This window comes from Odocoileus virginianus, chromosome 4, assembly GCF_023699985.2.
Source record: "Odocoileus virginianus isolate 20LAN1187 ecotype Illinois chromosome 4, Ovbor_1.2, whole genome shotgun sequence".
NCBI lineage: Eukaryota > Metazoa > Chordata > Mammalia > Artiodactyla > Cervidae > Odocoileus > Odocoileus virginianus.
The window spans coordinates 52,728,110-52,755,899 of record NC_069677.1 but is presented as its reverse complement, the minus strand read 5'-3'; the positions used below and the strand labels follow the sequence as shown (position 1 = coordinate 52,755,899).

Here is a 27,790-nt window from a genome sequence, read left to right as displayed (position 1 = left end):
CAAAACCAGGTACCACTTGGCAGCCACTAGGATGACTATAATAAAGACAAAGATGGTGCTGATAAGGATGTGGAGAAACTGGGGCCGTAATACACTGCTTATCGGAATGTACAGTGATGCAACCACTTTGGAAAGTGGCCTAGCAGTTTCTCAAGAAGCTAAGCAATTTACCATATGACCTGGTAATTCCATTCAGTGTTTCATTCTAAGAGAAATAAAAACTGTTCATAAAGACTTGTAGTAAATATTCATAACATGTGTATGGCGTGTTTGTTAGTCTTCAGAATTATTTTGAGGCATTGAGCACATAAGGCTGTTTGAAATTGGTTTTGGGGCAAATTTCATGCCTTGTTTTGCTGGTTGGAGCCTCTGCCAAATAATGAATATTTTGACCACAGGTATTTGGCTCTAATTATGCTTAGTCCAGTTGCTCATTTGCAAAGCACCTATAATTACTAGGCTTTTAACAAGATGTCAGGCAGTGTAAAGGCATGATGTTCTATAGGAAGATTTTAAATACTAGCTAATAACATTTGCTGCAAGCCAGGCATGATTGTAAGAGCTTTACATGCAAAAAGATAATAAATGTATTATTTCATTTAATCCTCCCAACAATCCTAAGAGGTATTGTAATCCCCAGTTTACATAGGAGAAAACACAGAAAGGATCAGTAACTTGCTCAAAATCACAGTCTGTGAGTGACGAAATTGAGCCAGACATGCTCAGTCAAGCCTGTACTCTTGTCTGTTACACTGTACTTCACAGCTTTAAAATTGTATATTATCCTAGTAAAAAAAAAATTGTATATATAATTCTAATACCAAGATTTAAAATTAAAATCAACTTCAGCCACTGTGAAGAAAGTGTAACCTCAAAGTAGACTTCAGCATGATCCTATCTCCTCCCTCCTAGAAATGTTTAACTAGGGTGTTCTTGTTCCATTTAAGCACAAAGTCAGGTGTGGGGATTAGCAATCATGATTTCAGAAGGGAAAGAGAAACAAGTTGAAATCTTCAGAGGAAGAATTCTTGTACGTGTCTTGAAGGGAAGTGGGAAGAATCTCTTTGATTTTATTAAACCCCTGGAACTTCTGTGAATCCACACACAGGGAGCTGGGCAGAGCCATTACAGACCCCTGAGGAAAGTAAGAAGGTCTCGGAGAGAAACTTGGAGTGTGACCACTGCAGAAAGAAGGATGACCTAGAACTAGTGGAAGGCGTTAGGAGAGGAAGAGTTCCGGGTTGTCACGGGTGCTCAACCTCATTAAGTGCCGAGATGAGCAGTGGTGGTACGCAGGTCCAGGGTTTGTTGGGGCGATGGGCCATCATGACTTGGGAGAGCAGTTTCACTGGTATGTGGGCACAGGATCTGAGAAAATGCCAGGCAGCTGCTAGCTTAGTAGGCATTTGTCTTTTCAGCAGCAGATTCAAGTGAAGATTTTTTTTCAGGACAGGGAAGCTGCTTGCATATTTTAAACAAAGCCTGTGGAAAGGGAGGTGTTGAATAGGTAAAAATAAATCTTACTCTTGATGATAGATGGCAGAAAATCCTTGTGTTTTGTTTTGGATAATCTTTGCTTGCATTTTCCTGTTAAATTTAATTCTTCTACAAAAGGAATAATCGGAAGTTCTCCTTCTGGTCTGTCAGATTTTGGCTCTGAAAGAAAGTTCCAGAACAATGCAAGGTGGCAGGTGAGACAGTTAAGGCTGACTTGAGCAGGGCATGGGGAAAGCTGGTCTTTTAAAGTCTAACACTTCTTGCTTTCCCTTCTCTGTCTTTGCTTTTGTACTGCTGGTTCCATTTGGTCATCCAGCCTGTTTCTCATTCCTGGTCATCCTTGTTATGTACCTACGAGGTTTGCTCATAAGGGTTAAGGTGGAAACTCTTCCTATGGTGTTTACATGTATAAAAGCTCATCTCTAATTACAAGGCTCTACAGAAAGACCCGTTCCATTACCACCTCTTCTTCATGATGCTTACGTGTACCTTGGCTCCAAGGAAGTACCCTGATTAATGGAGTGAGGTTGGGATCCAGCTTCTTAAAACTTTTCAGATGTTTCTCCAGATGTCCCAATATTTTGTTGACTAAACTATCAATATTCCACAGATTTGAAATGTCACTGATATCATGTAGTAAATTCCTAGATGTATTTAGGGTCAGTGCAGGAGACCCAGGTTTGACCCCTGTGTCAGGAAGATCCCCTGGAGAAGGAAATGGCACCCCACTCCAGTACTCTTGCCTGTCTTCATGTAGAAGAAACTTCAATTTAAAATTCTAAACATTTTGTGGGTTTTGTGTCTATTATAAATAAGATCTTCTTCCATTATATTTTCTGAGTGTTATTCATATATGGAAAAGCCTTTTTCTTTTTTTTAGCCCAACCATTTTAGTGAATTCACTCTTACCTTGTAATATATTTCAGTCAGTGATGTTATCTGCAAGTAATCAGTTGTTTGTAAGGCAAAAAATATTCCATTGCCCAAGAGTCCCTTCATCTGTACCCTCAGGCATCCACAGAACACATGGAATGCTGACAGTCTTCACATCTATGCCTTTATTATTTAGATTTTTTTTACCTTGAGTTGCAAAATATTTCAAACATACAGAAAATTATCAAACACTGAATGGCAACCCACTGCAATATCCTTGCCTGGAGAATCTGATGGACAGAGGAGGCTGGCAGGCCACAGTCCACGGGGTTGCAAGAGTTGAACATGCCTTAGCGATGAAACCACCACCACCACCAACATGCCTGTCATCCACGTTTAACAGATACAAGTGTTACTTTTTTTTCCCCTGCTATATCACTGCCAGCTCTCTTTAAAAAAAAAAGTCCTGATATAATATTGCAGGTCGACCTAGAGCCTGTTCTTTATCCCCTTTTTCTCCCCCTCTTTCCCAAAGTAAGTCCTGTGCTGAGTTGGGTGTCTGTCATCATGCTCTCACTGATGTGTGTAGACACATGCAGCTTTGGTATTCTAAATTTTGGTATTCTGAATATGTAAATTTTATTTGAAATATTCTAAATATTTATTCTAAATATGTAAAATTTGGTATTCTAAAAATGTATGTTGTATGCACCTGGCTTCCCTAGCGGTGCAGTGGTAAAGAACCCACCTACAGTGCGAGAGACACAGGAGACGGGGGTTTGATCCTCCTGGAGGAGGAAATGGCAACCCACTCCAGTACTCTTGCCTGGAGAATCCCTATGGACAGAGGAGCCTAGTTGGCTAGAGTCTACAGGGTCACAAAGAGTCAGATGTGACTGAGCAACTTAGCATGCATGCATGTATGTGGGCTTCTCTAGTAACTCAGCTGGTAAAGAATCTGCCTGCAATGCGGGAGACCTAGGTTCCATCCCTGGATTGGGAGGATTCCCTGGAGAACAAAAAGGCTACCCACTCCAGTATTCTGGCCTGGAAAATTCCATGGACTGTATAGTCCATGGGGATGCAAAGGGTCGGACACGACTGAGCAACTTTCACTTCATGCATGTATGCAGTTTTAAATGTTGCCCTTATTTAAAAGTAATAAATATATGCCCAGGTCTTCCTGGGTAATGATAAAGTCTCTGCCTGCAATGTGGGAGACCCAGGTTCAATCCCTGGGTAGGGAAGATCCCCTGGAGAAGGAAATGGAAACCCACTCCAGTGTTCTTGCCTGGGAAATCCCATGGACAAAAGAGTCTGGCAGGCTACAGTTCATAGGGTTACGGAGAGTCAGGCATAACTGAGTGACTAATACTTTTGCTTTATTTTTTCAAATATATGCCCATTATGAAAGCATTCCAGCCTTTATAGAAATTGACAGGAGAGAAAGTCAAAAGTGCTCCCTAATATTTACTTTAAGAATCAACTATTCTCAGAAAAGGTGTATCATGGGCTGAAAAGTTTTTAGTGCATGCTGGTAGGTTGCATACAGGAGAACCAAGCAGTATCTGAGCCGCTTAACAAAAGAATGCCTTCCGAGGGAAGAATAATTGAAGTGTTTATTTACCACCATATCCTGTTCTCTACTGATATTTTTTTTTTTATCATGTTAAAAAAAGAAAAGGCATCCCAAAGGTTACTAGGACTGTAAGTTTCGACAGGGAGACCCATGTTGTTTATGCCACAGAGCCACAGGCTTACATTGGTCTGATTGCTGCGCCTGACAGGAGGCTGTGCTTTGCACAGAGTGGCTGCTCTTTGATGAGCAGCCGGCAAGCTTGGAGTGCAGCTAAGACAATCGGAGGAAGTCTATGTGTAAACTGCTCGGTGCAAGGAAAGGTGGTTTTTCCATTTGCCTTTTTCTGAGCAGTTTAACTTCCTAAATTCATGATCCAGATTGTTTCAGAGGCTATGTAAACCATATGTTTGCTAAATGAAAGAAACAAACATGGGGAAGTCTGATTAGCATCAACTTCCCTTAGGGAAGGGGGATCTTTCCCAACCCAGCTGAGCTCGTTTTATACTTTACTGGACACGGGTGGGTCAGCGGAAGGGGGAATGGGGTTGTGAATGGCTGCATCTGACTGTGGATTCCCCCTCTTCTGCTTATGCACGTATTTTTACTATTATTATTTATTTGGGGCTGCCCTGGGTCTTCCTTGCTGCACACAGGCTTTCTCTAGTTGCAGCCACCAGGGGCCAACTCTTTATTGCGGTGCCCAGCTTTCTCCTTGCAGTGGCTCCTCTTGTTGGGGAGCACAGTCTCGAGGTACATGGGCTTAGTTGCTCCAAGGCATGTGGAATCTTTCCGGACCAGGGATCAAACCTGTGTCTCCTCCGTTGGCAGGCAGCTTCTTATTCCCTGTGCTACCAGAGAGATCCTTATGCACGTATTTTAACAGTTATCCTTTTGTATTAGTATGAGAGAGTTAGTATTTGCTGATTGTCATGAGGAGAAAGAACTTCACTCAGTATTCAGCAGATTTGGAGAGGGGGAGATAGTAATTTGAACCTTTATGAGATTAACTGTGTGAGTGTGTATTTTGTGTGAGAGAGCATGGACATGCTAGCGAGTTCCTTTTCCTTGTCGGTTCCGTTGGGTTTGAATAGTAGCCAACAAGGATAAATAGCTTACTTGACTACTGTTAAATCAAGTTTTTTTTTTTTTTAATATTAAGTGCGTTAAAGGAGTGGTCAAGAAGTTGTGGACATTATTTATTACATAATGAAGATGTTTGCAGGTCTAGATAAAATAATGATACTGGGTGACTGCTATTGAATCAGTTAGGAAAACAGCACACTTGTTTCCTGAGTCCTATTTTGGATACAGAAGTTAAAACAGTGGGAAAGTTCAATGGCCCAGATGTGTGGACGCCAGATATCTTGAGGTGAACTCGCACGACTATAAATGAGGTGGCCACTCTTTGCCATCCCAGCTGAACATTTCAGAGGACAACAGGCATAAACCAGGACAAATGGTCACCCTAGGTCTTAACGGTATTGTAGTTGTCATGGCTTAAGAGAACAATTTAAAAAAATATTCTATTAATTTTTCTACTTCTTCTGTCTCTAATTACCTACCCCCTGAAGTCAGAAATTCAACACATCAGTGAAACACACTAGCTGATATTGTTTGCATTAAGGCAAACACAGGGGGTAATAACTCTGAAAATTAAGTGGGGGGAGATTTAAGTAGCTTATTCATGTCCATTTGCATGAGTTTGCTATGAACTCTTGGTTTGGAATCCTGTTGGGGACCATCTAGCAAGTAAAGCCACTTTATGCTGAAGCCTTTTCAGAACTTGCCTTCATAGCATGCAGATTTCTTTGCCATGTATTTCTTTGGGAATACAGAGAATACCTGTGCAATGTCATAGCATAGGGCACTGCCTAAGTACTCCATGTGCACACCATTAGGGAGCTTGGAGTTCCCTGTCTGAAGCAGACTTATTTTTAATTGGAAGTGATTTTAACTAAAAGATGATCTTTTTAAGCTTGTGAGTTGGACCAAGAGAGTGGCTCGGGTGCAGAGAGAGGACAGTACCAAAGGCTTCATTTTTTTTTTTTTCCTTTCGTTTTTGCTGCTGTTGTTGAGGTTTTGCTTTCGTTTTTATTCTTTTTCCTTTTGGTCTCATCCTGAGTCCTGGGTTTTGTTAAATCTGTGTCTGAGATGTCTGGACAGTATTATAAGCCTTACCTGCTATATGGTCAGGCCACTCAGGATGGCCCTTCTCTTACTGTCTGTGCATGCCCTGCTGGATCCCTCCCTCACCTCTGCCCAGCTCACAGGAATGTGCTTGCCCACTGCCCCAGCTGGGGATTGTTCTAATCCTTTGGCCAGAACAGCTTCACATGCCTGTCTGTTAAGGGAAACATCTGCCTTCGTGACGATTGTTAACCAGAGGGGCTATGAGGGACATTTTCCTGGAAACCAGTGAGCCCACTTGATGTCACTTCCCCCTGTAAATGGTAGCTTCTTCTCCCCTGGGCACTGAAGACTGCTGCCCTGGTCTGCTTGCCGCCTGCAGCACACTTGTCACTCTGGGACCCTTTTGTTTCAGATGTGAGATCCCCTCTCCCATAAACCGCTGATGTCTCTGTTGTTGCGGGGTCTGTCTTGAGGCTGGGCAACTACAAGCCTTGTGGGCCTGCAGGCTGCAACCCCACACCTGCTTTGCCCAAAATTGACTGCTTTGGTTGTGGTTCACAAGGTATAATATTGTTTGCTTGTAAAGTATATTACCCTGCTTCCTCCTTTTATAAAAATCACATGAACTTGGATAACCCTCATTTTGATATGAGAAATATTTTATATATTCTGAGCACAGTTATGCAGGCCTGTATAAGTGAGGTCTCAGCGAGTTTCGGGGATGATGTTGCCATGTGAACTTCCAGTTAATACAGATTATTACCCTAGCAACAAACAGGCTTGATCAAAAGGCAGTTTTTTGCTTTTATGGATGATACAACTGTATTTGCTGGTTTGGGGTGGGGGAAGGATCTATAAAACTAAATTTTTAAAAAGATCATAAAGTTTTTAAAGGAGAGTTACAGGGAATGGTTGACAGATGCCCACTACCAGATGAAAAATTTTCTCAGAAATCTTGAGCAAAATGGCCTATTTTGAAATTTCCTAGTATAGTTGAGCACTAGGATTTTTCTTAGCTCTTCTGAGTTCATAAATTTGCATTTTTTATTAGGTAAGTTAATTGTTCAATATGGTTCTTAGAATGTATTGCATGGTCATCCATTTATTCACCAGTTATTTTTGACCTGCAGGACAGGTAGAGAAAAGAGGAGAGCTGTATCTAACTAGAGCTGGGATTTGCCAGGAAAATGACTGTGTATACAAGGAGTGCTTTTATAATTAGGTATCGGGAAATTCAAGTTGGGTAATTGAATAAGGGTGAATGAGAGGACGTGAAGGGTTCAAGGATGGAGGGAAAGGCAGTGGAATCAGTGGTTGTAGGGATGGTGGGTTAAAATTGTTGGGGTTGAGGATTAGAAGAGATGAGTCAAAGAGACTAGCAGGGCTGGTTAGGAAGTGGGTTTGACATTGGGATTGCAGAGAGGTTGCAGTTGGTGATAACAGGGTCGATCCTTGAAGGGGAAATCAAGGAACTGAGAGGCCAGGATCGTGGAAGGATTGCCACATGGAAATTCAAGAAAGGGGTGTTGGGCAGCAGCAGGAAGCCAGCAGCTACGCTCATGAATGAGGATGAGGCAGGATCCAGGGGCCTGGAGATGACTTTGATGATGAAATAGAGACTGAGGACATTCTGGGATGTCTAGAATAATGAAACTCAAGCCGTGGAAAGCCTTCTAGGGAGGCGGTGCTCTCTAGGAGGAGCCTAGTATCTGTTAAGGCAAGAAGGTAGAGAGAGTGAGTTCAGAGAGGAGGCTGAGGATTTAGAAGATTTCGCTGGATTTCCAGAGGACGCAGTGAAAGGGTTTAGCAGCCAGCTGAGGGGTGGAGGTGAGGCCCAGTTAGGCACGTGCTTAGGGCTGTGCAGGTCAGAGTGCATCTCGGGGAATGAAGACCACCAGAGGGTCAGTCTGGGGCACAGGCAGGGATGGAGGGAGCGCTGGGATCAGTGGGCGCTGTCTGAAGCTGGAGGGGAGGCTGTGCATGCTGGCAGGAGGGGCCAGGGGTCTTGCCAGAAGACCAACCTCTGAGGCTGTTCTTCCTCCAGCGCCTGGCGGTTTAGGGGCTGGTAGGGCAGCCTTGCCTCCCAGTGTGAGCAGATCTCATCCTGCAGATGGAGGTGAGGCTGGGGAGTATCTGTTCAAGCAGTCCCGTGATGTCTCTATGTTTTACTTTTTGCAGCAATGCCAGGATAGTGTAAAAGGAAACTTGGAGGGTCTAATAATTGTTTTTAATATTGCTTCTAATTACTTTTTAAAAATATTTATTTGGCTGCACCAGGTCTTAGTTACAGCACTTGGGATCTTTAGTTGTGACATGTGCAGTGTGGTTTCCTTAACAGGGGCTGAACCTGGGTCCGCTGCATCGAGACCATGAACTCTAAGCCGCTGTCCCACCAGGGAAGTCTGGATATTGCTTTGATACCTAAGATACAGTTCAGTATACAACAGAAAAATAGTAATTAAGAGGTTTTCATTTTGGAGGGTTATATTGACTCATAGGGTTTCCCAGGTGACTCAGTGGTAAAGAACCTGCCTGCCAATGCAGGAAATGTAAGAGATGTGGGTTCAACCCCTGGGTCAGGATGATCTCCAGAATTCTTGCCTAAGGAGCCTGGCGGGCTCCGGTCCATGGGGTCCATGGGGTCACAAAGAGTTGGACACAACTGAAATGAATGAGCACACATGCTGACTCATAATCAGTAGGAATAATTCAAAGTTCAATTCGTATTTAAGGTAAATCTTTCTCTCCCTGTCCTCCTTCCCTTCCCCTCCATGTCCCCCAACGTGTGACTTGAAAATTGACAGCGTCACAGTCTCATCCACTGAATTCCTGATCATGTTCTTTTTCCCTTTTCTTTACAGTGAAGAAAGTTACAATGTCAACGATTATTCTTTAAGAGATCAGCTACTGGTGGAGTCTTGTGACAGTGAAGAGCTTAATTCTTCTCCAGGGAAGAACAGCTCCACAATGCTTTATTCAAGACAGAACTCTGCCAGTCACCTCTTTACGCTGACTGTCCTTAGTAACCATGCCAACGAGAAAGTGGAGATGCTGCTGGGAGCGGAGACACAGTAAGTATGTGCAGGGCAAGAGTTTCATCATATCTGCTGACGGTCTAATTACCCTTGGTCCACAGACTGCCTAGAAACAGTAAAACGCTGCTTACTGTGTATTTGTATTGCCTGCCTGTTATGCACCAAGCATAGCATCTGGGTGTTTTGTGTAGATACTCATCTCACTCTGATCCTCTCAACGTACTGAGAGATGGATATTGTTATTTTTGTCCCCATGAGTCCTGATGGATGTGTTGTGCTTTAGGTAGTGAGTTTTATACTTACAGAATGGCTCAAAAATCAGTTTATTTTAATTATTGATAAAAATATGACCCAGGAGCCCTAGGAATATGACTTACTGGTAGTTTGAGTCTAGGCCCTGTGTTTCCTTAGCTACTGAAATTGAAGTCATTTTGCAGTCACCTACCTTCAGCCAGGCAGCAGAAAGCCCAGTGATTTGTCAAAAGAGACACTGGGTTTAGGGAAATATATTTATTGCAGGAAGGGGAACCCCATGCAGGGCCTGAAAGTGGGCTCTTGTCTAGCAGTTGGAAATGAACCGTCCAAGGAGACACATGTGCTGACAAAGCAAGAGACTTTATAGGGAAGTGGTGCCCAGGCAGAGAGCCACAGGTAACGGAACCCAGCAGGACCTCCCTGCCAGAGTCCACGATCTCGTTTTCATAGTAATGAGGAATCATCGTTTGGCTCATACCTGGTCTGACTCAGAGGCCTCCCTAGCGGGACGCACATCTCTCAGCCATGATGGATTCTGGCCTGACAGTTTCTGGGAGGTTGGCTTACATTATGGGGTGGCATCTCCTCCCTCCTTTTGGCCCCTCCCAAATTCTTCTGGTTCGTTTTTGGGGGCAGCACCCCATTCCTTATCGGGACCCTCCTGTTGTGAGACAACTCATGCAAGTGGTTATCGCCTTGCTGGTCAAGGTGGGCAGTTTTCTTCAGCGGTTCCCGAACATTCTGATGAACCCTCTCTCCTGCCCAGAGTCGATGCAGAGGCAGAACAGTCATCACATTTGTGCCAACAGTTTCAGCGGCAGTTAGTAGGCAGCCCATTCTCACGTGGGATGAAGCCAGTACTGGTAGGGTTAGTTGCTCAGTCACGCCGACTCTTTGTGACCCCATGGACTATAGCCCACCAGGCTCTTCTGTCCATGGGATTCTCCAGGCAAGAATACTGGAGTAGGTTGCCATTCCCTTCTCCAGGGGATCCTCCCAACCCAGGCATTGAACCTGGATCTCCTGCATTGCAAGCAGATTCTTTACCATCTGAGCCAGCGGGGAAGGCCATATGGGATGAAGTTAAGGGGCTTAATTGTCAAGTCTGCCTCCGCTCTTACTGAACCAAACTTGGGTCCGCATGCCTGTGCGCTGTAAAGCCGATCTCCTGACACTGGGTTGTGATGAAGGGACGTGCAGCCTTTATCGTGAAGGTGCCAACACAAGGAGGATGGCTGACTCGTGCCAAACCCCCAAACACCCAGATGGATGTCAGCAAAGCACGTTTAAAGGCCAGGTGAGGGAAGGGGTTACAGGGTATGTTGTCAGCGGGTGCAGTTCTGATTGGTGGATTTCAGGTAACAGGGTGGTTTCCCTTATCAATCCTTAGGTACCAGTAAGTCTGGGGGTGCGTGATCATCAAGCAGTATTTCTTCCATTTTGGTGGTGGTTTCAGCATCTGTGACAGAGCTCAGGAATGTGCATCAGATACTGTTATTTAGGTACCTCTGGAAGGAGCCGGAGCAGAGGACAGTGGGGGTGGGGGTTCTGTCCCGAGAAGGCCCTGCAGGATCCTATTCGGTTACATTGCAGTTTTTTCCATTTAGAGATACTTGGCCAATTTGTTTGGAAACTGGAAGCCTCCTCTTAAAATAATCATCATAGGCAGGTATTATGTTGGGTCAGAGGTTGAAGCCATGGAGGGAAAGAAGGTCCCTCATCCTTGGTTCTCTGGGGTTCCTATACTCTTCTACTTGGGTCTTAACATGGTTTGATGAAATGAATCAGGGTGAATAACCACCCTAAGACTGTAACAAATTCTTAGTGAAAGTAAACCCAAAGAGACAATCTCCACCTTCTAAGAATATTTAACAGGGACCCTGGTTTGTTAAAGAGAGACACAAGAAAAGAGAAGGAAGGGGAAAAGCCATCCATGTGAAACGATGAACGATCATGTCATGTTTTGGGCTCTAGAAGCAACTTTTCAAAGGGCGAAGAGAACCAGGAGGGGCAGGGTATAGAAAGCTGTTTGAGATTGAAAAACAGCAGAAAGGGAGGATTCCAAATGCACTTCTCAAGCTGACAGAGGGAATGAGTAAGAAAAGGAGCGCCATCCCCTGTGTTTGTTTATAAAACAAGAAATGCCTCTTCCTTAGGCCCCAGAATTCTTCCAGGAAAGGGCTGGAAAGCCCTGCGGCATTCCAAGGATGCTCCTCTGTGTTTGTGCCTCTGGGGAGGGCATCTCTGTTGGGTGTGGTGCTTACTGGACTGTGCAGGTGACCAGCAGGGGGACACACCCAAGGCCAGGGCTGAGGCATTTCTTGAAGGCATTTCTTCAACTCTTAAAAATGATAAAACCCCTTAGCGTGTAAAGACAGACCTAGATCTCCTCTGTCTGGGGAAGCCTCTCTCAAAAAAGAGAATTTAGTACTTCTGAGCTTTAGATCTTAAAGAACTTTAAGGATGAAAATAAGTCTTAAACACTTCAGACATGACTGCTTGTCCAGACATTCTAAAGAATTATTCAGAGATGAAGACATTGGTTTGTCATTTTGAATAAGGGAGAAAGTGTTGTTGGTTTCACTCATGTTTTCCTTTTCTCTGTGTTTATAAGGATTGTTTGTTCTTTATTCAGATCTTGCCAACATATCAACAGATCTTTTCCTGACTGTCTCATCCATAATTTATGTAATCTCTGCTGCTGGTTTCTGAGATTATTCCAAGAGAGTAGGCAGTAAGCCGGCACATTCAGTTTTTACACCGAGGCTCAATCCTTTCCTGGGACTTTCTGTAACCCGTGTTCCATCCTTCTTCTTGCTTTTTAATCTTGCCGTGGACTGAATGGATGTTCATTTCCTCAACCAGAAATTTTCAGAATATCTAGTTATGTCACCCGTTAACCCGTGGGTATGACTCATATTTGTAGCTCTTTAATTAATAGCAAGAGAACATTCCAGAAGATGTGAATGGGTAGCTCTATCCTTGGGTATGGAAGGAATGACTCCCTAACTCTCCCCTGCTCCCAACTCAGTTACAGTCGCAAAGTAAAAATCTGGACAAATACTTGGGTGCTGAAAAAAAAACAGGACAGTCAAAATGCACTTTCTTTTTTATTTTTTTTTTTCAAATCAGCTGTTTAAAACCCTGGCAAGCTGTTATATGCTGCATTTGGAAATGTGCAGGTTGGCACAGGGCTACATGATTTTGAACAGTCAAGAGTCTTGGTTTGTGTAGAATGTTTTCCTTGCATCTAAGGTTTGTGAAAGGTATAGCTGAGCAGGTTTTTTAGCTCTTATATGTGGTTAAAATAGTCCATCAGCAATCTAGTTGAGAAAACAAGGCTTTTATCACCACTCTGACCTTGAATAATTGCAGGATTTTAGATCAATTATTTACATTCTTTGGCTTGAAAAAGAATGATGTCTGTACCTTCTTTGAAAAACTTCTCAGTAGAGGCCACCTGGGAATGTAAAATCAGCAGCAGTAGGAAGGGGCGGCTCTTTGGCACAGGGACAGTTAGGCTATCATAAGACAGTGGAATTGTGGAAGAACAGATTAATAGCTTTGATTACACAAAGAATGCAGAAAAGCTCACAGAAAGGAAGTGGGGCAAACACGTGGCGAGCCTCTGGGATGGGCCAGACGCTAAGCCAGCCAGAGAGCAGGAAGAAGGGAGCTGTGGGCGTTTCTCGAGGATGGTCCTTCACGGTTTTGAGGTACGTAATAAGTAAGATGACATCTAAGTAAGACAGCGTCTTGGTTTCTTCGGGATCAGTGTTATGTCTGTTCTGGCAAAATTATGAATAGGCCCCTCTGGCTCTCCAGAGCATTTTTAGACAATGTGTAGTGACCCTCATTATAAGTCTGATGTCCAGCTCCCTCAGCTTTTTCCCCAGATGTCAGATGAGATTCCAGAAGGTGAAGTGAATTGCCTGAAATGACACAGAAAATGGGTTAGTGACAAAGATGCAACTTGACCTTGACCTTTCTGATTCTAGCGTTGTAATAACTTTAAGCTTCTTCCTGAGAAGCTGCCAGCCAGGAGACTATTCCACTCCCACCTGGCCTTATTCTGGATCTGAAGGGGAAACTCCAGGAAGCCAGTTACCATCAAATGTAAAAACTACTAAAATGTGGAGTATAAGTCCATAGATTCAAAAAAGGAAAAGGTCTGTGGTAAATGTAGGGCATCATGTGATTTAAATATTTTATAATGCTGAATAGATGTTGCACCCCCAGGTTACTTTCCACTTCAAAACGTCCTTTTCTGTTCCTTTGCCCGTTTTTCCCACTTCCTGGAATACCCTTCTTGGAACTCCTCAGATTAGCAGATGTCTCAGTCCTCGGGGCTCGATCCAGGTGCCAGGTCTTTCCTCTGCAGGGAAGCCTCAGCGCGGCTCCTGGTGGTGCTCTTGTTCCCGAGAATGCCGAGCGCTTGCCGCATGCACCACGCTTGTTGGTTCATTTCCCTCCGTCGGTTCTGTCTCGCCCACCCTCTGCTCTACCAGTCCTGAGCGCCGCCACCCCCAACCGGAGTCTCCGGGACTCTAGAGCCCAGGCCCGGTAGTTGGGGCACACGGTCCTAGTTGCTCCGCAGCACGTGTGATCGTCCCAGACTAGGGAGCAAGCCCATGCCTTCTGCACTGGCAGGCGGATCCTTTACCACTGAGCTCCCGGGGAAGCCTCTTCATCTAATATTAAAAGTGAATGGGGGGAAAGTGCAGGGGCAACAGTAAAGTCAGGCAGTGTGTGCTGGAGTGAGTGCTGGGTGCTAGGGTGGGGGATGTCCTCCAAATCAGATGGCGCGGAAAGCGTCTCCGGGCCGTTTGAACTGAGCCCAGAGGGGTGAATGGGAATGCCTGTGGGAAAGGGCGCGGCCAGAATGGCCCACGCAGAGGGCACAGCGCGTCCCAGCTGCCGGGAAGCTTGGCCTGAACGTCGTGAGAGTGACTAGACCACAGTAAGTCAGCGGAGAGGGGGTAGCTGAGACACTGGTGGAGCCTGGAGCATTTCAGCAGAGCTCTTCCAGTAGGGCCTGTGGGCTGCCAGTCCTCACATGAGCTCCTGGCCCGGCCTGAGGGAAACAGTTAAAAACATCCAGCAATTTGACACTTCCGCGGCATCCTAGTGTGCGATTATTTCAACAGCAACTCATCCTCATTGTATCTGAGAACAGCCGGTCCACACTGAATTGGAACAGGGGTGGGGGTCTTGGGGTGGTGAAGACCAGTCCACCCCAGATATTTTGAGAAGCGCTGGCTTAGAACCGCATAAGCTGGAGAGGCAGGTGTGGAGGCAGGAGATTGATCGGGGAGAGCAGTTAGGGTCCTGTTATGAGTCCAGGTGAGTCAGATGGCAGCATGCACTGTGGTCCGTGAGAGATGGAAACATCACACTGGAGGCAGAGGCGACAGCGCCCGCGTCAGGACTGGCGAGCTGGCGTGGCCGTGAGGGAAGGAGAGGAATCGACGACGCTCTGGCTTGAGCGGCCGACACCCTGTTCTGAGTCACTTCCTCCGCCGCCCGGCTGAGGGCGCTGCATCAGAAGACGAGCAAGGGCTTCCTGGGGACCACCCCCAGCAGCCCAATCTCCTTTCTTTACTTCTAATGCCATTCCGTTAGCCATCCAGCTCTCTCATGCTTACCCCACTTTTTTCCATTTTTCTCAACCTGTTATCTGTGCACTTTCATTTTTCCCCACATGTGACCTTCCTCTCCACTTCCCCTTCAGAAATGCAGCCTTTCTGAAACCAGTCATCGCTGGTACCTTCTGCTTCCCCTAACATGCGCGTTTCTTTAATTTCACATTAGCCAGTTGGGACACTTGGTGGCATTTCTGATGCTTCGAGGTCTGAACAGATCCATCCTGGACTGGTTCGTCCTGAATGGAAGTGTATTGCATCTTCCTACATGTTTCCATCCCACCACCTCCCCCACAGGACCCCCTGCATATCCTCTATCTTTTGAGGCATCCTCAGAGCCTTTAACTCTTCTCCCCAGTTCTGCATGGTTTTACTCCTAATCCCCACACTCAGCCTGTTTTGTCCTTTTCCCACTTTGTACATAGCAGGTTCCCAATGAGTATTTTGTGGAATTGCCCCACGATTAATCTAATTCATTTTCCTATATCCAAGCCAAGGTGGACCTGGAACCAAGTGCAGGGAAACACTGCTCCTCTGTCCGTCTCTGTTGACTGCGATTTTGTTGGTGGTGGTTTTGTGCTGCTAGAGCAAGTGTTATCTAAATCCCACCTGTTTTTCAACATGTGTTCTCAAGGATATGGTTAAACCGTTTTAAGGATGTACCTCGAAGCCATACGGTGTTATATCTGTTTGCTTTTTAAAGATCTTAAGTCACTGTATTATTAATGAGACAACAGTCTGTGGGAAATACAGAAGCTTACCCTTGATAAAAGGACGAGGGAAGAGTGTTTTACTCCAGTCACTTCTTCCTCTGGCCTTTCAAGAGGAATGCTGGCGCCCGAGCGCCCCTTTGTCTGCCTTCATTAAAATGAAGCCCAGACAGCTGCAGCTGGCATGGAGTGAGGCTGTGGCAAGCGGTGTCCTTGGCTTCCTGTGTCCACAGTGGAATCTGGATGGCATTTGGGTCCAGCCTGTGCAGGACATGTTTAGTAATGAACACAAACTTTTATCTTCTATTTAGCTATAAGATATAATCACCTTAAGCTGTAATCAGAGGTCCTTCTCAAAATTTGTCTCACAAGATGAACTAGCCGCCTAATGGCTGTGGTTAGTCCTGTCAGCCATTCAGACAGCCCGCTCCTGGGCCTCCTGATAAAGGGGCATTGTTTGCAGAGAGTCTTTTGCACTCTTCCTGCTTCTGTTAATGACTTAATTAACAGGAAGTAAACAGGACGGAATAAAACTGTAAATAGTATGTCTGACTTACTCTTCACCCTTTAAGAAAAATCCAGAGATGACACTTTGTAGGGGAAGAACTTATTTTAGGTTGTAGTGTTTGTTGAACCTACATCTAATAATCTTTTACATTTGTAGGTGCCCATACATAATCTTTGGTGATCCCTCATCATTGATATCCAGGAAAAGGAGAGCAGGTGATGGCGTTGGTCTTTTTATAATTTTTTTTTTTTTTAAAGGAAACAGGTAGTAGTTGACCCACTTCAGATTAACTCTAGGATTTGTGCACCAGACTAGGTCTCATGAGCTGTTTGATAGGACAGACAAGAAACAACTGATTTAACTATATAGCATGTCACAGAATATAAATTTTAAAAAACTCTTAGTGAGCAAGGGGAACTGCTTAAGTTGAGCTGGTACAGCTTTATACGGCTTGTTGCATAGCATTCGTGAGAATGTTTTCTGCCCTGTGGGTTTTCTCTGGATCACATATTGAATTCATCTCGTTGAACTGAATGTGTGAGAGAATGAACAGAAACAGCAGCCTCCATGATCACCCTAGGAAGGCTCAGGGGACGTTGTCTCCAAAGGCCATGGGTTACAGGAGCTTCAGAAGGAACTGTAAGTAAATTTGTAGGCTGTGAAAAGGAGCACAAAAGGTGTCTGGTCAAATGCCTTTTTAAAAGAGATAAAGGAAGGTCAAACAGCAGCTGAAGTCTCTGGGCTTCTATTGAAAGACCAGGATGACCCCCTCCAGTGGTGAAGCCCTCCGTGGGCGCATTCATTCCCTTCCACCTCATCCACACTCCTGCCCATTTCAAAGTGTGCTTTCCATTTTCTCGGGATGTATCGGTCTTTTCTAGCAGATGCCTGATAGTCAATCAAAGTCCAGCTTGGCTGTATCTTTGACTTTTGTGCAATTAAGTTTACACCTGTGCATAATCATGTAAGGGACAGGTCAGGGTGCTACGATGGCTGACTCCTGAGTGGGGAAGAACTGGAGGTGCCTCATTTCATGCCATGCAGACAGAAAGGACTGCGTTTCCAGATATCTGTGTCAAAGGGGTCTCTCCTCAGCTCGGTCTCCTTTCTCTCCCGGTCAGATGGGTTTTATGGAGAAGGTGCCATCCCAGCAAAATGCAGGATGCGTTGGATTCTGTTTGTCTTTTGCTCTGACCCCTCACTGACGGCTGTGAAGAGCAGGAGAGCCCATACTACTCACTTAGCAGCCCCTGCCTACCACAGGGCTCCTGCCAAGGCAGGCACTTGGTGAATGCTGGTTGAAAGGAGGGGTCAGAAGTGCCTTCAAAGTTGACCTGCCCTGGGTCTCCATTAGCGGGATTGGTTGTTGATTCTGGCACTTTGTTTGGGCAGAGGGAAATCTCAATGAACTAGGTGTGGTGTGGACTGTTAATTTGTGTTGTCTCATTGTCCCTAGAGAAAATAGCTGTCTGCTTGTGAGCGCCCTGGACCTGATATCTAAATTTAATAATGGGTATGTCCATGCTCAGGGTTTTCTTGTTCTTAGAATTCCATTTTACGTGGACCAAGTCTCCTCCCAGCTTTAGAGATGCAGCGCTTTCCGCCTCACGACGGGCGGGAGCTCCTTGGCACAGTTTGTGGAAGCCCCGGGTAATGTCGTGTGGTTTTGATGGCATCTCAGAGGGGGTGGGGCTGAGCCCATTGAAGCCCTTTCAAGAAGCGGCTCCTTTCAGCAAGGCAACAAGGAGTGTCTTGTTCTGTGCCCTGGAGTCCCTGCGAGGGGCCGCTGTGTCTAAAGGATGCCATTAGCATCCAGGCAGTATGCCACAGGAGAAAGATTTCATCTGGACTTCCGGAAGCCGGCTGCAGGGTGAGGCTGCCGCTGGGACCAGTCACTCAGGACCAGGGAAGGGTCCACGCTGAGGACCGCGGACGGCGGGAAGGGCCCTGTGGAGATGCCCAGACGGCGGCGGGAAGAGCCGCGTGAAGATGCCATGGTGAGCCAGATGGGCTTGGACATGGTGTGTGGAGACACAGGCGGATCGTTTCAGGTTACGCTTGGCAAACAGCGCTTCCATCCTTAAGATACTGTTTAGTTTTCAATTGCCTTGGTACTTTGGAAATTCTCGTTGAGCCTGAATTTAAAAAAAAATCTTACCTAACAAAGGGATTATTTGAAAAGAGGTTGTGCTTTACTGGCTCCTTATAAAACCTCCTTAAAACCTCCTTATAAAACCTGGGCCTGTATTAGAGAGAGATCAAGTTCTTGAAAGCAAGGCGGTATCACGAGTTTCTATATGAACTGTGCTTATTACTACTTGACACATGAACTCAATCAGGGCCCGACCTCATGTTTTTCTTTTAAGTAAGTCTGTCTTTCAGCAGATTGCAGTTTCTACCCTTCCTGCCTCCCTGGTTATTTTGTGAGCACTTGCTAAGGAGCACCACCTCTTATGATCCCTGGCTTACAATCTGACTGTACCACTTAGCAGTTTTACTATGAGCAGGTGCTTAACACTCCAGACTTCAGCTTCATCCTCTGGGAAAAAAAAAGAATGGTAACAGTTTTCAAAATTGTTGTAAAGATGAGATGGTACTCACTAAATACAAAAAAGCACCAAACCTGGCATATACGCAATCCCTTATACTATTTATAGGATCCAGTTCCTGTCCTGGGGGAATCTGTGGCCCAGCTGAAGAAACAGATAAGCCCATAAAAGATGGGGTCAGTGTGCAATGAGTAGTACCAATTTAGAGGTCAGGGTTTACTAGTTCCTGTTACGGGCAGGCAGATACAGAGATACGGTGCTTGCCTTCAGGAAGTATGTACCTGCCCAGCAGTGTGACAGGGCTGTGTGGAGGGGAGCCTAGGGACAGCATTATCAGAATGGGATGATGTCAGAAATGTGGTTCATGCTTCAGAGGAGGCCGACTTGGAGATGAGCCTTGTGTTTTCAATATTGGGTGAATGTTTTGAACAAAAGAAGCCAAGTATCAATGTGGACAACAATATAGGATTCCATTTTCATAAAGTTCAAGATAAGCAAAACTTTTCTGTGTGACGGAAATCAGAACAGCAGTTACCTTTGTGGGAGTTCATTGATTGGAAAAGAACAGAAAGGAACCTCCTGGCAGGTCTGTGTCTTGATCTGGGGGTGTGAGTACGTGGTTGTACCTAAGTAAACACTTACAGATCTGTATACACTTAAGAATAGTGTAGAGTTTTATGTGTGTTCTTCAATAATGTGATCTTGTTTAGTCTAAAGCTTTTGTGACTACATGGATGGTAGCCTGCCAGGCACCTCTGTACATGGGATTTTCCAGGCAATACTGGAAGGGGTTGCCATTTCCTTCTCCAGGGGATCTTCCCGACCCAGGGAGCAAACCTGCATCTCCTGCATTGCGGGTGGATTCTTTACCGTCTGAGCCGCCAGGGAAGCCCCGATGGTTAGTGAGGTTGAACATCTCTTCATGTGCCTACTAGTCATCTGTATGTCTTTCCTGGAGAAATGTGTGGGTCTTCTGCCCATTTTTTGATTGGTTTTTTTTTTAACTGAGTTGTATGAAAGTGAGAATGTTAGTTGTTGAGTCTGACCGCTTGCACTCTAGCGCACCAGGCTCCTCTGTCCATGGGATTCTCCAGGCAAGAATACTGAAGTGAAGCCATTCCCTTACTCCAGGGGATCTTCCCGAGCCAGGGATTGATTTTCTAGACCCAGGGATTGAACCCGTCTCCTGCATTGCATTTCACTGTCTTGAGTCACCAAGGAAGCCCTATGAGCTGTTTGTATATTTTGGAGATTAAACCCTTGTTGGTCACATCATTTGCAAGTATTTTCTCCCAGTTCATAGATTATCTTTTCATTTTGTTTATGGTTTTTTTTTCTGAACAAAACCTTGTTAAGTTTGATTAGGTCCCATTTGGTTATTTTTTTATTATTATAAGTAATCCCTTTCTTAAGAGGTAGAATGTAGTAGTAGAAACTGACCTTGGTTTGGGTCATTTACCTTGGAACTTCTGTTCAGTCTTCTCATTCTTTGAACAGGCTTTTGGGAAACTTAAAGGAAATAATGGCTCTCAAGTGATATGTCTAACAAATGCTTCCTAAAAGATTTTAAAGTGTGTATGTTTGTGTGGTTTATTTAATCACAGTCCTAATATGACTGTCCAAATCAGAAACTTGGGGTTACTGTATTACAGAGTAATGTTTGCTCATTTTAAACTTTTAATCTTTTAGTTAAATAATTATTGTTTCATGTAATTATAGCTTAATATAAAAAAATTTTTTTAAAACCTTAAAAAATTTCTTTTGTCTGTAATCACAAAACCACTTTAAGCATCTGAGAACAGAGAATTTCTAGTTGGCTAAGGCTCATATTTGGCAATGTTTGTTGTAGGAGGACAGAACGATTTTAAATCTGTCAGTTTTTCAGTTTTTCTCATTTATTTGGAAATGGGTGGAGTGTGCAGAGAGGAGGGAGTGGCAAGAGATAGATTTACTAGGATTTTTTTTTTCATGAAATTTTATTTTGATATGTTAAATATCAGATTGTGAGTGTATATTAGTGTAATCAGCTATTTGTTAACAGGATGATCCCTGGTGAAGGAAGTGGCAACCCGCTCCAGTTTGTGGGGTCACAAAAGATTCAGACACAACTTAGCGACACAACAACAACAAGCTGTCATATGAGAAATTCCACTTAATAACAAGACAGATCCATTCACAATCTCTTGACCATGACTTCTTTGGGGCTTATTTACATTTTCCAGATTATCACTTTAAAATAACTCTTACCTGGGTTTTGAAGACCAGCCACTTACCTTTATAAATATAGAGAATCTCTGCCTGATTTGGGGGGAAAGAAGCCTTTGCATTCTAGAACATACTTCATTCTGTGTCTAAGCACTGTTGAATCTCTCAACGGGATGTTCTCTGCGTTTAGGAGTGAGCGAGCCCGTTGGATAACTGCGCTGGGACACAGCAGTGGGAAGCAGCCTCCAGATCGGACCTGTAAGTAGCCGGAGGGCCGACAATCTGAAAAATGGAGAGCTCTGCCCCCTGCTGGTTGCTGGGTTGTTCGTGGTGAAATGCCACACTACCCGCTTTGTAAGTTCCCAAGGTTTCCCTCTTGCTGCCCCACATAGCACTGGGTGCACCCCGCTTTGGAAGACAAGGGGATGGATTCCAACCTGAAGCGCAGATCATTGCATAGCCTTCCTGAGTCTCTTAAATCACCTGCAAGTTAGGTGCATCATTACACACGACAGTGAGAATAAAGTTAAATTTACAGTGGTCGCCTTGCTTGTACTGTCAAGCTCCTACATTTCTAGTTTGTCAATGGGCAGTAATAGCATGTTTAAACCTTCTCCATACTAAAGTGTATTTTTAACCTTAAGGTAAATCACTTTACCCTTCCTTTTGACTTTTTGTTATTAGATAATATTAAAAATATCTTTCCTAGGGAGCCCTAGCTGACTGACACAGTGAAGGGTAGTGCCATGTGCTAAGCATGTTGCTTTGACATTATGCTGCTCTGGGTGATTCTAGCTGGAAGTGCAAATTCAAAGAATTAGGGCAACAAAACTCGATCTCCTGGAGCACTCACAAATCACAGCTTAAAGTCAAAGCTAAAGTGACTGGCTTGAAATTTCTCTGGAATCAAGTTTCATATTAAAAAACAAAGTAAGAACTCAGGTCAGCCAGGAGCAAGTCCCTGAAGTAAAAGATTGTTAGGATCTAACATTTGGCTGGAACTTCTTTTATTTCTACCCTTCTCTGGCAGCACCCTGGGTGAGAGCCAGGAGAACTGCACAGATTCTGGATTTTATCCTCAGCTGCATGGCCTTGGCACATACCCAATCTGTCTTGCCTCAGTTTCCCCAGTGGCTGTTTCCAGTTATATTGTGTGATGTATCTAATGAGTTATCAAAGCTATTTTTGAGGGGATTCATGTATCATAAAAGGCCTCTCTTGATTCTGAGCTTCTAACTCTGAAGCTCGTGGCCAAGTAAGGGAGCTCCTAGAAACTAATTTCTGCTTCTTTTTGGAAGCCTACCTTTTTTCTATCCATGCTGGCTGAATGGATGCAAGTTATTGATTTGTCCCTGTTTCGTTTCTCATTATGTCCTCTTTCCCCCTCAGCACTGACCCAAGTGGAAATCATTCGGTCATTTACTGCCAAGCAGCCAGATGAACTCTCTCTGCAGGTGGCAGATGTGGTCCTCATTTATCAGCGTGTTAGCGATGGTGAGTGGGAATGTTTCAGTGGGATGGTGGTGGTCCAGCACTCAGGGTCTCATTTTATTGTCAGTGCTTATGTTCCCTGACCTTTGGTTTTCTCCTATGCACCTTTCTCTCCTGTACCTACACATTACCGTTTCTAAATGTTTTTAATAGGCTGCAGTAATGGCTGTTCGTCAAAAGGAACCATGAAATGCTTCCTTCCTTCCTGGTCCCCCAGTGACCTAGTTCTCCGCTCCAGAGGTTCCTCCTTCCTCGTTCAAGTCAGATGGGGGACAAGATGTTAGAGCAGAAGGATTCTAAGCTCACCTCCTTTCATGAGCACACAAAAATCACAACTGGTAAACAGCCATCAATAAAAAGACTGAAACCTACCAAAAAGGGGTACTATATACCCAAAGACAAAAGAGAAACCCAACAAGATCAGGGGGTGCACTTATGATACAAGCAGATCTCACATTCCCTCCACCCAGGTGGGTGACCCACAAACTGGAGAACAATTATATGACAAGAGTTCTCCCTACAGGAGTGAGTTCTGAGCCTCACTTCAGGCTCCCCGCCTGGGGGTCTGACATCAGGAGGAGTGGCCCCCAGAGATTTGGCTTCAAAAGCCAGAGGGAGTGTAGGCTCTCTACAGGTCGGGGGGAAGTAAGACTTCACTCTTGGAGGACATACACAAGGTCATGTGTAAGCAGAACCCAGGGTAAAAGCAGTGACTTCATAGGAGCCTACATCAGACCTACCTGCGGGTCTTGGAGGTTCTCCTGAGGAAACAGGAATCAGCTGTGGCTCACTGAGGGACAGTGGTGGCAGGCATACTGGGTTATGTTCAACCACATGACAATCCTGGTGCCTGACAGATTGGCTTATTTGTACCAAGACCTGGTCCTACCCAACATCCCATAGGCTCCAGGAACGGGAAGCCTCAGGCCAACCAACCAACAGAGCAGGAACACGGCCACAGACATAAGCAGACAGGCTCTCTAAAGAGTTCCTGAACCCACAGCCACCTGTAGACACAACCCATAACATGGCCCTGCCCACCAGAGAGCCAAGACCCAGGCCCACCTCCCAGTGGGAAGGCGCCAGCTAGCCTCTGGCCCCTGGGTGATGCGAGCGGAGTGTACTGCTGAGACATACAGGACAGCCCCTATAGAGCGCCACTTCTCCAAGTTTGAGAAACACAGGTGAGCTTCCAAATACACAGAAAAACACGCAGAAGCTTAGACAAAATGAGATGGCACAGATGTTTCGGACAAGGGAACAAGATAAAACCTCAGAAATGCAACTTAACTGATGTGGAGATCAGCAATCTACCCAAGAATGAATTCTGAGTAATGATCATAAAGATGACCCAAGAATATGGGAAAGAACAGATGCACAGAGAAGTTACAAAGAGTTTTAAAGAGTTATAAAAGATAACAACCAGACAGAGTGGAAAGATACAGTAACTGAAGTGAAAAACATACCTAGAAGGAATCAACAGGAGAATAAATGAGGCAGAAGAATAGATAAGTGAGTTGGAATACACAGTGGTGGAAATCACTGCCACGGAACAGAATAAAGGAATCAAAACAAATGAGGACAGTTCGAGATTTCCGAGAAAACCTTTAAGAGAAAAAGAATCTGGGGGGATATATATATATATGTATATGTATGTATGTATGTATAACTGAATCATTTTGTGGTACACCTAAAACTAACAAAACACTGTAAATCAACTATACTTCAATAAAAAAATAAAGTAAAAAAAATTACTTTCTCAGTACCCAAAGCATCATGATTCCTTTCTTCAAGTCAGCCCAAGCTCCTAAACTCTCCCAACCAGCTCGCTTCAGGGCCTCTGATCATATCCTGCATTTCATCATGACACGCCACTGATTCCCTCTTGAAAGGTTTCCCTCGGTTCCACCTCTCCCCTCACCCTGCATCATCTTTGATACCCAACCTGGGGCAGAATGCTGGCTCTGAAATTTGCCCCTACGCTCCTCACTTGGAGCCAAACACAGTCAAGATTCCTCCAAACACTTGGTGTCCCCTGAGACCTCTGCTCTTCTTTGCAGGCTGGTATGAAGGGGAAAGACTTCGAGATGGAGAACGGGGCTGGTTTCCTATGGAATGTGCTAAGGAGATAACGTGTCAAGCTACGATTGATAAGAATGTGGAGAGAATGGGACGTTTGCTGGGACTGGAAACCAACGTGTAGCCTCTCCGAGGGTATTCTGCCACTGCGAGATTTGCACTACATCATGGTGGGCTGGTTGGTTCAGATCTGGTTTTGATGTTAATTTTAACACAGCCTAGTTAATTAAAAGAAGGGAAACACTTGCCTTAAAGTTTGCCAGGTGGTTCTGTTCTCTCAGGAGAACAGCACTGGATACGGTTAGCCCGCAACGCTCAGTCTGTGCACAGCAATCCTTTTGCAAACCTCTTTAGGTTAACAGAATAGATGAGCAGTTCACTTCAGGGATCAGGCTGCCTCAGCTACTCATTGCATCATGTCCTGGCATAAAAAGAAAATCTATGTAAGATGTTGCATCCTCATTTTCTCTATCTTCACTTAACCAAGAATGTATATTAGCTCTCTTTAAACATCTCCTTCACATGGTTCTTCTAGTATTACCAAGGTTTTATGTCTTTAAGAAATGCTCAGTTTTGTAACTATTTTTCCTGACTTTTATATTTTAGATCTGATAGATTTCAAAAGGAACTGCTAGAGTTCTGAAGGTGAGCCCAGCCTTTCTAAACCTCTTCCCAGAAAAGGGAAATTGACACTTGAATTTTTGTCACCCCTTTCCTCATTGGAAGGGAAGGAGCCTTAGAAGATTTTTTTTTTTGTTTTTAAATCTTTCTCACCTAACTTTGGTCTTAGGTAAATATATTCTAATAAAACATAGGCTACTCTAACAACATAGAATTTAGATGCCTCACATATGTGAGAAAATCTTGAATATAGGACAAGGGTCCTGCTTTTTAAAAATAGATTCAACTGAGCTGATTAGATGACGTGAGGCTGCTTTGCCTTCAATAACATGAGGTTTTAGACGGTTCCTAGTCCTATTTGCAGAAGGACATTGGCTGAAACATACTTTAACCATTTTAAAGAAGGTAAAATTGGACCTTAAAAGGTATCAAGCCAGCTTGGTACCTAATTACAACATAAGATTTTGACCTTAATGGGAACTCATTTTATTTGCACTAAAGGCCTTGCTTGCTGGATTTGAAGTCTCTTAACTGTGGGTATCTGCAGAACTTTATTTCTTTCACTGGTACAAGGAGAGAGAAGAGTGATTATGATTGAATGTTTTCATAAAGAGGGAAGGAGGGTTTGGAAGAGTGAGGGGGAGGAATGAGTTTTTTTTTACTGGCAGCTACTTTCCACCTCTACTCCATTCTTTGCCACGAAGGGCCTGGCAACACCATTCAAGGACTCAGGTCCCCGTCTGACATGTCCCCAGCTACCGTCTGCCAAGTTTATCTGCTGTGAGTAGCTGCAGAAGCCCAGTGCAGGAGGCGGGTGAGCTTGGCTCACCTTTGTGTCCCGTCACTGCAGCAGTTGAGCCCATGGTGGGGAGGCCACCCGTGGCTGTGTTGCCCCTGGATCACTCTCCCTTGTCAGTGGAACATTTCTGGGTATAAAGATATTCCAGGTCCTGAGCAACTTGAGGTCTGGGCCAGTCTGGCAGTGGAGAATAGCAGTGGGATCAGCTAGTGAGGTCCCAGGGTTGGTAAACCACAGACTTTTTGGAGGAGAGGCTGACAAAATTTAACTAATGGGTCATTTTCACGGAAGGAAAGTAAATGTGTTGCTTTGCAAAGAGACCACTTCATATTATTTTTTGCTAATACCCTGTAAAACTAAAAATTAGCAACTGTATGAATCCTTTATCAGTATGAGATGTTGAACAGTTCTGGAAATACATGCATCTTATAAGTCAAAGCCTATTTAGCAAGTGGGTTAATACTGTTACTAGATAAAACACTGTGAGTGACACAGTATTGTTTTTCACACCCAGTTCAGTTTCTATGTATATCTTCTCTGAATTGTACAATGACTTCATTCAGTGACCTGTGGAGAACAAAAATATTCTTTTTTGTCCCAGTGAAATGAGACTGCTTGTACACTTTTGGCAAAAATATGTGAGTTTATAAAGATTTTGTATATACTTGTTCTTTCGTGCTGATGTGATTTAATTTACTGTAGGACATGTTCATTTTAGTACATTTAAGTTTCCTGCATTTTGAGTCAAATCAGAGTTCTCTACTCAAAAGGTATCTGCAGCTAATATGAAAGTTGTCTGATCTTTTTTGGGTACATGTGGGCCTCAGCTGCTGTAAAACACTGGGGCATTTTTAAGAACTGGGCTATCCTATTTCTTTCTTAAGAGTTGCCATAAAACCTCATGACTGAATAGCTTATCTCAAATAATTCAGTTATTAACCCTTGGAGTAAACACCTTATTGCAAGTTCACTTTGGCCACTCAGTATCTGAACCTTTGTACTTGGGACATTTTACCCCTTTGTGAATCTTGGTGGAAGACAAAGAATGAGGATTATTTCCACAAATTCAGTGGCTTAAAATAACATTCCTTTATGGTCTCGCAGTTCTAAAGTCAGAAGTTTAGGATGGCTTGGCTGAATTTTCTGCATTTAGTATCATAAGACAGGAATCGAGCATTGGCTTGACTGCTTTCCAGCTCATACCTGTTACTTGCCGAGTTCCATCCCTGGTGATTGCTGTATGGAGCCCGTTTCCTGGCTGGCTGCTGGAGGGAGGGCGGGTGGGGCAGTGCTCACCGCTTCCAGGGACTAGAACGCCTTGCTGTGTGGCTCCTTCCACCTTCAAGGCAGTCGTGGCCTGTTCAGTCCTTCTCACACGTGGGATCTCTCTCATCTTATGCTACCAGCTGGAGAATACTTTAAAACTCATGTAATTATATGAGACCCACAGAATCATCTCCCTTATGAACTCAAATTCAGCTGATTTAGGATCTTAATTAGATTTGCGTAATTCCTTGGCCATGCAGTATAACCTAATTGGAGATGCCAACACCTAGGAAGCAGAGATCATGCAGCTTGTCTTAGGATTCTGTCTGCAACACTCTTTACACCACCTTAGAATGCTAGTTTTCCAGCATTCTTTGCAGCTGAGAGAAAGCTGTGTGATAGGATACATAAAGGCATCTCTGCTGCATTTTCACTAAGGCGTGACGGGCGAGGGGAGCAGGGCCATAGGGAGTATCATCTCTGGAGCAGCAGGATGCACCCTCCTCTTTAGCCCATCCTCTGTGCAAAAATAACAGGCCATGGTACCTACC

At 44.5% G+C, this 27,790-nt stretch overlaps 1 protein-coding gene and 1 long non-coding RNA gene across 3 annotated transcripts in view; one reads left to right on the top strand and one right to left on the bottom strand.

The window, feature by feature from the left end:
* Positions 1-26,643, top strand: part of ARHGEF26 (Rho guanine nucleotide exchange factor 26) — a 136,600-nt gene extending 109,957 nt beyond the window's left edge. Inside the window, exons 12-15 of one of the 2 annotated variants that reach the window (XM_020879458.2) lie at positions 8,941-9,150; positions 21,174-21,241; positions 22,373-22,477; positions 24,535-26,643. In XM_020879458.2, the coding sequence (XP_020735117.1) occupies positions 8,941-9,150; positions 21,174-21,241; positions 22,373-22,477; positions 24,535-24,677 (526 nt within the window). In that variant the 3' untranslated portion in view covers positions 24,678-26,643. Of the gene's footprint in view, positions 1-8,940; positions 9,151-21,173; positions 21,242-22,372; positions 22,478-22,627; positions 24,097-24,534 lie in introns of those variants that run through there. The other variant, XM_070466560.1, reaches the window with a different exon arrangement.
* On the bottom strand, positions 12,467-18,446 carry LOC139034769 (uncharacterized). The gene is made up of 2 exons (XR_011487311.1): positions 15,773-18,446; positions 12,467-13,301 (listed from the first exon to the last, which is right to left on the bottom strand). It is a non-coding gene; the product is annotated as an uncharacterized lncRNA (long non-coding RNA).
* Positions 26,644-27,790: the final 1,147 nt, after the last annotated feature.